The sequence below is a fragment of the Hippopotamus amphibius genome, chromosome 10 (genome assembly GCF_030028045.1).
Source record: "Hippopotamus amphibius kiboko isolate mHipAmp2 chromosome 10, mHipAmp2.hap2, whole genome shotgun sequence".
Classification (NCBI taxonomy): Eukaryota; Metazoa; Chordata; class Mammalia; order Artiodactyla; family Hippopotamidae; genus Hippopotamus; species Hippopotamus amphibius.
The window spans coordinates 30,269,817-30,282,212 of NC_080195.1; the positions used below are offsets into that span (position 1 = coordinate 30,269,817).

Genomic DNA, 12,396 nt, shown 5'->3' on the forward strand with positions numbered 1-12,396 from the left:
TCTGTCAGTCCCCCTCCTTATTCCACTCATCGTTAAAAGTCAGATTCTTGCAATGGCCTCTTCACCTGGCTTGCTGTATCCCTCACTGCCTCACTCCACTCCAGCCCCCACCGGCTTCCTCATTTGTTCCTTGAACATGGCAGGCAGAATTCTCCCTTCGGGCTTTTGCACTTACTATTTCTTCTTCCTGTAATGTTTTTTCCTGCAGAAATCCAGTTTTGATTCAGTTGTCCCAGTGTTTGAAGTGTCTGTCCTGACTGCTCTTTGAAAAGCTGTAATTGCTCCTCCCCCTGCAGAGGTCATCCCTTGCACCTCGTCACATTTTTCCTCAATGGCACTTGTCTTCTTTTTTTTTTCTTTTTGGCACTTGTCTTCTAATGTACTATTGAATTTATTTATTCACTATGTTTATAGTCTGTCTCATTCACTACAATGTCACCTTCACAGGGGCAGGGATTTTTGTCTGCCTCGTTTACTGTTCTTTCCCTTCCACGAGGGAGAGTGCCTTGTACATAATAGATGGTCCACAAATATTTGTTGAAGGAACAGTTTGTGCAGAAGGACTCCTGCTCACCATGTTCTTAAGCAGAGAGTAGCAAGAAAAGGAAGAATATGGAAAACAAATGTTATTGTCAGAAACTTTGTACTGGGTCTTTACTTTCTGTGTGACTGCTTTCTAGTCCCAAGAGCCAAGAGCCAGGACTGTGTACGTTCTGGGAGACTCTGGGCTATTTAGCAAAGACGAGTTTACCCAAGGGACAAAGTCTCCCAGAAAGGATCAGTTTCTGAGATTCCTTGCATGTCCAGAAGACATGGAATCAATAGGAATGCTTTCTCAACCACTATAACATAACACAGGTCTCATTCCCACGGCTACTTTTGGCACCATTGCTCAAACCAATGAAGAAGAGATTCTTTCAGGGCACCAAACGCCCCTGATAAAATTTTAATATGACTTGGATTTCTCAAAGGTTCTCGTTGTATAGATGAGTGTGTTTCCCACTAGTCTTCAAAAGTGAAAATAGCCAGTGGGACTATCTAAAAATATCATTATTGAGTAAAACAATAACTTAAAAAACCCCGGCAACACATAGACACACATCAAAATTCCATTCATATAAATATCACATAGACAGGTCACATTTTACCGTCTCTAGAAGCCCATCTAGCCTTCAGAGTCTTAACCACAGTTCTTAGAAATTATCACTAGAGGCATTTAAACCTCACACTGTAGCTGAGATTCTGCCCTGGACATCCTGCTTCTTGGTGGCTATAGTGTTTGCATCCTCATGGGCTCCAGTTATCGTCACATAGCTCTTAGTAAGTGTTAATGAGGGGAGCACAGGACGGTCATTCAGCAGAGTGGAAAGAGGATGGGGAAACAGCTCACTTCACATATTTGAAGAACCTTTACTATGGAAGATAAAACTTAATTCTAGATAGGACTAGATAATTTTTGAGGTCTCTTCTGATGATGAGATTTATGATTCTGTGAGTATTTTTTGTTATCTTCTGTCATTTTATTTAAAAAATTTTTTTAACTAAGATCCTGAAGCTTGTGGACTGTTAGTTCCCTGGCCAGAGATTGAACCCAGGGCCCTCAGCAGTGAAAGCGCGAAGTCCTAACCACTGGACCGCCAGGGAATTTCCTCTGCCATTTTAAATATTCACTTCTTCTTGGTTGAAGACAGGACTTAAGATTTTCAAAGTGAGTAATTGCTATGACTTAAGATCTTTTTCTTCACATTTATTCCAGAGGTTCCAGAAACTTCAGCACTTGCAGTGCGGAAGATTTTGAGAAGTTAACTTTAAATAAGGGTGGAAACTGCCTTCTTAATATTCCCAAGCCTGATGAAGCCTACAGTGCTCCTTTCTGTGGTAACAAATTGGTGGACCCTGGGGAAGAGTGTGACTGCGGTACTCCAAAGGTCAGTTTATTTTATTTTATTTTGTTTTATTGTTTTTGGCTGCCTTGGGTCTTTGTTGCTGCATGCGGACTTTCTCTAGTTGTGACAAACAGGGGCTACTCTTTGTTGTGGTGCTCGGGCTGATCATTGCTGTGGCTTCTCTTGTTGCAGAGCATGGGCTCTAGGCATGTGGGCTTTAGTAGTTGTGGCTTGCAGGCTTCAGAGCACAGGCTCAGTAGTTGTGGCGCACGGGCTTAGTTGCTCCGTGGCATGTGGGATCTTCCTGGACCAGGGATCGAACCCGAGTCCCCTGCTTTGGCAGGGGGATTCTTAACCACTGCGCCACCAAGGAAGTCTCCAAAGGTCACTTTAACGTGTGATGTTTGCTTTGTGAAGTTAACTCGGGATTTGCAAACAAATAAAAGAGCTCACTTTGGGCAACTCTAGCATAGGAGCTAAAGGAAAATTCAGTGACAAAATGACGACTGGTATGTTGCCTGTGGGGATGTGTTCCTGGGACTGAGCGTCCCTTCCTTCCTAGAACATAACCAGTGATGTCATCTTTTTGGGCGTCCAGGAAAGTGCCATGTTTATTCTTCTATTTTTTTGCTACCTTTTAGCACTTCTGTTATGGTTATTGAGTCATTTATTTATTTTAAAGAATGCATCAGTTTTTCACTGGGCTCTTATAAGCTTTTATTGTTCTGGCCCTGCCATTGCAGACACTTTTATTCAGTTGACCTCATTTTAATAATAAATGGAGGCTGGCCCAATCTCCAGAGTTCTTCGTTAACAAAGTTCTAGCTGCTCAGATTAGTGTTCTCCCTTGATTAAGCTTCAGTTCACCTGCTGGTCTCTGGCTTTCTCATACCTGTTACGCACCCACACTTACTGCCGTAAGTCTGTGGCTGTCTTTCTTCTTCTTCTTCTTCTATATTTCAGCCATTCTTCTCTCAAAATTTTCTACTCAAGGCTTCCTAGACAAAGCTTTGGAGGAAAAACATTTTAAATTAAGTTTTAAAAATTAAAAACAATTAAATTTAAATTGTAAAGAAATTGACTCAATTGTATGTAAACGTCACTGTATTCTCACTCTTCCACCAGTGCTGCTGCTTCTCCCTTACCTGACCACACACCCTGGCTTTTGCCAGAAGATGTCACATTCTAGAAAGGCAGAATGTTTTGTTTTGTGTTTTTTGGTGGGGGGGCCACACTGCGTGGCTTGTGAGATCTTAGTTCCTCGACCAGGGATTGAACCTGGGCCCTCAGAGTCCAACCAATGGACCACCAGGGACTTCCCAGGCAGTATGTATTGTATGATGAAATATGTGATGGGCCTTTCATTGCACTATTGCTGCATGTCAGCAGCCTCTGCTCGTTGATTTACATGGTATAATCCTCACAATAACCCTAGGAGATTGATGTTCCTTTACATTCTCATTTTCAAATGAGGAAAATAAAGCCTAACGAGATTATGTTTAATCTCTAAATTAATGTTTTACTGTTAGGATGGCCAAACTCTTCTTTCCAGGCATTCTCCTTAAATAAATTATTTTATATGTTTTGATTTCTCCTGACTGTATACTTCATTATCAAACTGAGTTTATATTTGCTTCTTGAGCTTTTGGACTACAAATTACTCTTGAAAAAAGTACCTCTTCCCCCGCCAAATATCACAGGTGTTTTTCTTGGTATAAAAGTTTCAAATAGTAAGCACAAGCAAAATTCCCCTTTCATACCTTTATTTCTCCCATACGTTTTTAAACTTCCTTCTGCAGTGGTAATCATTCTTATAAGCTTAGTGTGTTTCTTTATAGATTTTATTTTATGCATTTATATACATATATAGTATGTACATTTGTACGATAATTGGGTTTGTTTTAGGATTTTATTTTTTTACTTAAATGAAATCCGACTTAATATGTTGTATGCAGAGTTTTTTTTTTCTGTTAATATATCCTGGAGATTTTTTTCCATGTCATTATGTTATTTACACATAATCCTTTAATCTGCTGATTAATATTTCAGTATAAGGATATACTATGATTTATTTCACCATACTCTCATTAAAGGACATTTACTCACTATAGTTAGTATTTTTCTGTTGCAAACAGTTCATTTTTGTATATGCTCTGTGTGTGTGTGTGTTTACATATATATATATATACATACACTCATATGTATAGAAGTATTTCTTTAAGATAATTACTTAAAGGTAGAATTATTGAATTGAAAAGTATGTGCCTTTCTAATATTATTAGAGGCTACCAAATTTCCTACAAAAAGGCTGTGTCAGTTTGCACTTTTACCAACAGTATGTCATGGCATTCAGTGCCCTCTGTGGTTTTGTAACTGAGCAAGGCACAAGTTTTACTCCTATTTCAAGATTATCATCATATAGCCCCGCTATAATTTATTTTAGCATTTTTGTAATTACAGTTTTTTATATTAGTTCTATAATGGGGGGGGGGTCAGATGGAGTGAGCTAGAGAATTAACTTTTATCCACTGATGGCCAGTTGGTGCAAAACCATTTAAAAATGGTACTTTCACCATAAACAAATTTCCTGTAGACATAGTCTGTTTCCTGATTCTCTTTTGCTTTATGAAACCATCCCTCTGTCTTGCACAGTATTTTTGAGAAAAAAAAAATTAACAGCTTTATTGAAGTATAATTGAATACAGTGTCAAAAAAGACCTCCCCCCACCGCCCCCAGTTTGGGCTTAGATAAGAAAAGGCTTTATCCAGAAGAAAGACTATTGTTAACAGGGAGAACACGCTGATCTCAGAAATCTGGAAGCATCTCAAAATCAGACAAAAAGGTTTTTGTTTTATAGGGCAAAGGTGGGGGCAAACAGAGATAAGCAGAATATTTTACGGGGAAGCTGGATAAGCCGGGGAAAATGCCCAGTGAGGTCCGATAGGAAGCTGTCCTATGATCAGCTGATTTCCAGGAGAAGCTGATAAGGGGTGGGGGTACTTGTTCCCTTTCTTTCTTCTTGGGGGCACATAGAGTTCAAGGACCTATCAGAAAGGGAGAAGCCTCACTAAAGTTTGGTCAAGACAAAGCAGAGGGTAAGAAACAGGCAATTATGAACACGTGTCCTCAATGAACTGTAACCTGTTTAAGGCATACAGGTTAAGTTTTAACACCTATTTGCGTATGTGAAACTGTCATCACAATCAAGATAATGCACATATCCTCATCCCAGAAAGTTCTTTGTGACGCCTTGGCAATCCCTTCTCTCACCCCTTATTATTCCCCTGTCCTCTTCAGGCCATCACTGATCTGCTGTCATTAGTGCTGCATGTCCTAGAATTTCATGTAAATGGAATGACTTTTTTTATCTAGCTTTATTCACTCAGCATAATTACTTTGAGATTCATCCATGTTGGAACTGCATCAGTGGTTCATTCCTTTTTATTGTTTACCATTGAGTAATGTGGATATATTACATGTGTTTATCCATCTGTTGACGTGTGTTTGGGCTGTTTCCACACAAAAAGCTGCTGTGAACATTCGTAGACAAGTCTTTATATGGATTTATGTTTTCACTTCTCTTGGGTAAATACCTTGGAGTGAAATGACTGGGTCATATGGTAGGTGTATATTTAACTTTTCAAGGAACTTTCAAAGTGTTTTCCGTAGTGGTTGTACCACTTTGCACTCCCATTATCAGTGTACGGGAGAGTTCTAGTTCTTTCAAGTCCTCTCCCTACCTCATGTGGTTGGTCTTTTCAGTTTGGGCTGTTCTATTAGGTGTGAAGTGGTGCCTCATTGAGGTTTTAATTTGCATTTCCCTAATGACTAGAGATGCTGAACATCTTTTCATATGCTTATTTGCCTTCTGTATGTCTTTTTTTGGTGACATGTCTGTTAAACTCCTTCCCTCACTTAAAAAATTGGGTTGTTTTCTCATTATTGAGTTTTAAGAGTACTTCTTACATTCTGGATACAAATACTTTGTCAGATGGATGATTTGCAAATATATTCTCCCATTCTTAGCTTTTCTTTTAGTTACTTTAACTGTATCTTTTGAAGGGTAGAAGTTTTATATTTTGATGAAGCCAATTTGTGCCTTTATGGGTTCTGCTTTTGGTGTTGTATCTAAGAAATCTTTGCCTAATCCAAGATTGCAAATATTTTCTCCTAGAAGCTTTATCATTTTAGGTTTTACATTTAGGTTTATGATCCATTTTGACTTAATTTTTTGCATGGTGCAAGGTTTTAGATCATTTTTCGAGTTTTCAAATTTCGAAATTTTTATTATGAAATAATTGTAAACTGACAGAATGTTGCAAAAACAGTCCAAAGAATCCTATGTATTTTTCACCCAGTTTCCCCCAAAGGGTGACAAATTATATAGCGATAGTGCATTATAAAAACCAGGACATTGACGTTGATATGTTAACTAGATTACAGACTTCATTCAGCTTTTACCATTGTTAACCTGCATTCCTCTGTGTGTATGTACTTTTATGCAGATTTATCCCATATATAGATTTATGTAACCACTACCTCAATTAAAATACACAACTATTTCATCACCACAGAAGAACTCCCTCCTGCTACCTCATTATAATAACACCCACCCTGACTCCAGCCCTTATCCCTGCTCCTGACTTCTATCTGTGGTTTTGCCATTTCAGTAATGTTTGCCATTTCAATAATAAATGGAATCATATATCATATAACCTTTTGAGACTGACTTTTTTTCACTAAGCGTAATGCCTTTTTTTCACTAAGCGTAATGCCTTGTTGCATGTGTTAATATTTCATTACTTTTTATTAGTGAGTAACCGTCCACTGTTTGGATATTACATCAGAGATTTGGAATGATGTTTAGGCTGGTCTTTCCACCAGCTCAAAGGGCCTGTCTGAAGTTTGTTTAAGCATTCACCCATTAGAGATTATCTAGGTTATTTCTAACATTTTGCTATTATGTATAAAGCTGCCATTGTGTTCCATTCTTTATCTTCAGAAAATTAAAGAAAAATATGGTCTTCACGAGTAAACGTATGAAGACTCTCAGCAGAGAAATGTATACTAAAAAACCAAATGGAAATTATAGAACTAAAAAGTCTTAACAAATGAAAGAGTCACTGGATAAAATTAATAGCCGACTAAGATGGCAGAAAAGGAGTCAATGAACATAAAGTAGAACGAAAGAAATAATCTAATGCAAAGAACAAAGAAGAAAGATTAAAGAAAAATGGACAGAGCACTGGGGACACATAGGCAATAGCAACTAGCCTAATGTAATTATAAGTGAAATCCCACAAGGAGAGTGAGAACGAGATGGGAAAAGTATTCAAAGAAATAATGGCTGAAAATTTCCCATATTTAACAGAAAACATTGAGTTACAATTCTAAAACACTAAGTAAAGCCAAATCAGAATCGTTGCAAAGAATGATTGTAGATGCATCAAAGTGCTGAGATAAACAGAAAATAATGCAAGAAGTCAGAAGAAACTGGGGAACAGATGTATAAGTGGCAGCTGGTTTGGGGATCAGAAGACAGGAGAACAGCAGATTTACAGTTCTGAAGGAAAAAACCATCAGCCTAGAATTCTATAACACAGGAAAATAAGTGTTCGTCAAAAATTAAAGCTTATTTTCCCCGCTCCTTTCTCTCCTTCACCTCCTTGTTTCTCCTATCTTCTTTTCTCCCCCTCTCCCTTCTCCTTCCCTTCCCAAACAGTTCAGACCTGAAGACATTAGTTGGAACATAGGAGAGTAGATGTCTCTGGGTGGGAGGTTGGGGATGGGGGTGGGGAGCCATGGTGGCCCAAACTGGGGTGAGAGAAGCCAAGCAAGATAAAAAGAATGTCCACGTGGGTGAAAACCCACCCAACAGAGAAGTCAGACGCTGAGCATGAAGAGAAGTACATTTATGAATGCTTAATTTCCTGTGATCATTGAACATACTGTTATAGACTGAATGTTTGTATCCTCCCAATTCACACTTTGAAGCCCTAACCCCCCAAGTATGTCTGTATGTGGAGAAGGGCCCTCTAGGAATGTAATAAAGGTTGAATGAGGTCATAAAGTGGGCCTTGATCTGATAGGATTAGTGTCCTTATGAAAAAGAGACACTGGAGAGCTTACACGCTCGCTCTCTCTCTCAGCATACGCACTGAAAAAAGGCTGTGTGAGTCCACAGCAAGAAGGCAGCTGTCTGCAAGCTAAGGAAGAGAGTCTGAGCCAGGAACTGAATTGGCTGGAACTTTGATCTTGGGCCCATAGCCTCCAGAACTGTGACATAATACATTTCTTTTATTTAAGTCGTTAGTCTACGGTATCTTGTTCTGGCAATCCCAGGAGACTGGGGGACACATACTTCCTGTGAGTTCAGTATATTGAGACCTAGAGAACAGCTAAAGAGTCACTGATAGTAAGTGACTGTTTGCAGAGAGTAGCTGTTCCAGCCAGGTTAGAAAGAAGCATAGGTCTATGATAAGAATGTTATTAATGAATATTGATGGCAATAATTTATTTCTTTATTGACAGTCATTTTCTCTTCACAGGAATGTGAATTGGACCCTTGTTGTGAAGGAAGTACTTGTAAACTTAAATCATCTGCTGAGTGTGCATATGGTGACTGTTGCCAGGACTGTTGGGTAGGGAATTCCTCACTATTTGGAAAAAAAATAGAAAAAGGAAAAATATGCATATATCAAAATTGGTTTTCTCTGATCTGTAAGAGAGCACTATTTTTATTACATGATTACATGAAAAGTTTTATGGTACTTATTTGCAGTTTTATATCATGTTCTTTTATGTCAAGTGGTCTAATGAAAGTTTTTTCCTAAGTAGAAACATTTTTTTTCTCTAATTTAAGAGTGATCTATGTTTTTCATTAAAAATTCAACAATAGAAGGTAGACACTGAAAGACCCTCTATCATTTTAACCTCTTCAGGTAGCCATTGTTGATAATTTGTTATTAATTTAGTCACTTTTTCCTGTATAAATGTGAGTGTGAGTGTGTGTGTAGGTGTGAAAGTGGGTAAACATGGGTATACATGTTTTTACTCCGTACTTTTTTCGATAAGATACCATGGACTTTCTTCCATTCATGTAGTTCTGCAAGGTTATATAGTTAGCATTCCTTTGTATGGCTGTACCATACTTTCTTTATCTGGTCAACTAATGATGGACATTTAGATTGCTTCCAATTTTTGCTTATAAGTGGAATTGTTGGGACAGAGTGTGCATGTGAAAATTTTTGACATGTATTTTATATACCTTCTACAAATGTGCCAGTCTGTACTTGCTAGTGTAATCAATACACTGATTACTGTACAGTGTACAGTATTGATTACCCCGTGTAATCACTAGTTTTGTTTCCTCGTACTAACACTGGTTGCTAGCCAGTGTTATCATCCAGGTTAGTTTCATAGGTGTAAAGTGCTTTTATATCTTTGTTTAATTTGCATTTCTTTTGGTTATCAACGAGGCTGTGCTTTTTCATTTTCCGTATTTCTTGACTTTTGTGAATAGCCTATTATTGGCCTTTGTTCATTTTTCTCTTGGGTTATGTAATCTTTTGTTTTTGTTAGAACTTTTTATAGATATAAATACTGTGGTTTTCAATTTGATTAATTCATGGGAATTTTCCTGATATTCCTGTTCAATGTCAATCCTGTTGCCCTAGTTCCTTCCAGGAGGTACTCTGTGCCGAGGAAAAACCAATGAATGTGATGTTCCAGAATACTGCAACGGTTCTTCTCAGTTCTGTCAGCCGGATGTTTTCATTCAGAATGGATATCCTTGCCAGAATAACAGAGCCTATTGCTACAATGGCATGTGCCAATATTATGACGCTCAGTGTCAAGTCATCTTTGGCTCAAGTAAGATATTGTATTTATATCGATTGCCTTGATTTCACTTATTCTTTTTGTTTTAGTTTTTGTTAAAAATGGAAATCAAACATTATTGCTAAAATCGAAGTTGTCCTGTTTCCTCTCTCCTATCATGTCTCCCTCTTTCCTCCTCCCGCAGGCAGTCATGGTCATGAATTTGATGTGTCCAAGTTCAGTTGGTGATTTTTGCTTTTACTTTCTCCCCACTATCCTGTGCATATGAACATTTATATAATATAGATACGCACAGCATCGTATTCTAGCTTTAGTACATTCATGTAAATAGTATGGGGATGTACACAGGGGTCTTCTGTTTTTATTGTTCACTCAAAATGTTTTTGCAGTCTGTCTGTCTGGCTATTTTTAGGTCATAGAGCATTAGCGTATTCTATTATATAAATGGAATTCATTCTTTTACTCGTATTTAATATTTTTTTATTTTTGTGTCTCTTTTTAAATTTTTCATTTTTATCAAAGTTATACATACAGTGAATTGAAGAGGCAAATTATTCACAACTTTTTATGGAAAAGTGAAGTGTTCTCCCGCATAATAGCCCCATCCCTTAAGGCAACCACTTTTACCTTTTCTTGCTGACTTCTAGCTGATTACTTTGTTACTTGCTCCTGGTCTTTAGATAATTTCCTGGTAATGCTACTTTTTGATTTTTCCATTTTAGGTATTAACTATTAATTTTTCACTGTGGAGGATGAGAATTTAATTTCTTGCCTTCTCTTCTCGCAACACTTGTCAACTCTCATTCTACTCATGCTTATTTTTCATTCTCCACCCTCTTCATATGGATTAATTATAATTTTAGGTAGAGCAGTGTTGACTCTTGTGATATTGTGATTCATATAAAAAAAAAAAGTTCTTTGTCCAGTTCCTGGCATGAGCTCCTTGGAATTTCCCAAGTGATGAGAGCGGTAAAAGTGTCTTTTGTTATGCCATTGAGGTGGCTTTTGGAAAGCCCCTCGCAAGCTATGCATGGGGCTGGTTGCCAGGGAACTAACCCTGTGATTAGAGGTTGAAACTTTAAGTTTCCCCCAGCTCTCAGGAGGGGAGAGGGCCTGGAGATTGAGTTACTCACCAGTGGCCAGTGATTTAATCAGTCATGCCTAGGGAATGAAGCCTCCATAAAAACCCAGAAGGACCGGGTTTGAGAGCTTCTGGCTTGGTGAACACGTGGAAATGTGTCACACTTGAGAGGGCTGGAACCTCCGAGTCACTTTCCCTATACCTTGCCCCATGCGTCTCTTCCATATAGCTGCTCCTGAATTATGTTCTTTAAATCAGTAGTCTAATGAGTAAAATGGTTCTCTGAGTTCTGTGAGCCGCTCTAGCAAATTAATCAAACCCACGGAGGGGGTCATGGGAACCTTGGTCAGATAGAGTCTGAGGAGAGAAGACTGTCCAAGCATGAAATGGGACTTCATTTATACTGGTCAGGTCATGGGATGTAGCAGTAGAGCTCTGTGAACTTCTGATATATTTTGGAGGATTGGGCAAGTTATTGCAGACCAAAAAGGTACTTACAGATAGGCATTTTAGAGATATAAATGCTATTCTTTAGCAAGTATATTATCTTTGTAGAGGCCTGCAAAACATCTAGGACTAAGGAACCACAGTTATTTTTTGCGGGGAAGCTTGCTGTTAAGTTAGTCACATTTTCCTATATAAATTCGAGTGTGAGTGTGTGCTTTGCTAGACGTATTGCCATGTGATGTTTATCCTGTGCAGGTGTTCTGCATCCATTTTCAGATTATTTGAGCCTCTGCCTCTTTTTTTGTTCCAACTCCTTTCACTGCATATCTGTTTTATTTTTTAAAAAATATTTATTTATTGGACTGTGTCGGGTCTTACATGTGGCACACAGGATCTTTGGTTGCAGCACTGTGAACTCTTAGTTGCAGCATGCAGAATCTAGTTCCCTGACCAGGGATCGAACCCAGGCCCCCTGCATTGGGAGCATGGAGTCTTAGCCACTGGACCACCAGGGAAGTCCCTCCATTTTCTTTTAAACTGATCAATGTATCAGATGTGTAAGACAGACACATGAATTTCCCTCATTAGATGGAAAGTACTGCCATTTTGGCTTCAAAATACTTCCAAATAAAATATTTTTAGAAATATAAAATTAAGTGGAAAAATTGAACATTAAGTGATATATATATATAAAATATAAGAAAACAAGAATGGATTGATAATTTATTAGCTGTCATGGCTATTTGTCAATCTGATTAATACCTAAATTAAGCATCCATATACAGTAAGTTAAAAAAAATAATAGCTGGAAGTGTTTTCACCACCCCTTCCCATCCTCCTCTAACCAGGGGTGTAGTAGATCTGTGTTTGAGAGCAATGAGAATTATATATCCTGAAAGTGCTACCATACTGTGCATGGTTTTTAATTTGTTTTATAATTTCATCTTGTTTAATGACACTTCTTTGACAACTTGAGTGTTTCAGTCCAGGCTAACTTTTTAGTACCACCTAAGCTTTATTTGCACATTTTTGTTAATTACAAAATGCGGAACAAAATGTTTTATCTGTAGATCCTGAAACCTTTTCAGAGGTGTTGAAGCAGTTTACCCAGGCATATAGACTGTCATAGGGAATACTTTTAT

At 38.1% G+C, this 12,396-nt stretch overlaps 1 protein-coding gene across 2 annotated transcripts in view; it reads left to right on the forward strand.

Annotated features, from left to right (window-relative positions):
* The window catches only part of ADAM9 (ADAM metallopeptidase domain 9), a 94,937-nt gene that overhangs the window by 51,295 nt on the left and 31,246 nt on the right, over nt 1–12,396 (forward strand). For both annotated transcript variants that reach the window (XM_057697285.1, XM_057697286.1), the window contains 3 exons: nt 1,757–1,928; nt 8,436–8,528; nt 9,564–9,759. In XM_057697285.1, coding sequence (XP_057553268.1) covers nt 1,757–1,928; nt 8,436–8,528; nt 9,564–9,759 — 461 coding nt within the window. The remainder of the gene's footprint in view (nt 1–1,756; nt 1,929–8,435; nt 8,529–9,563; nt 9,760–12,396) is intronic.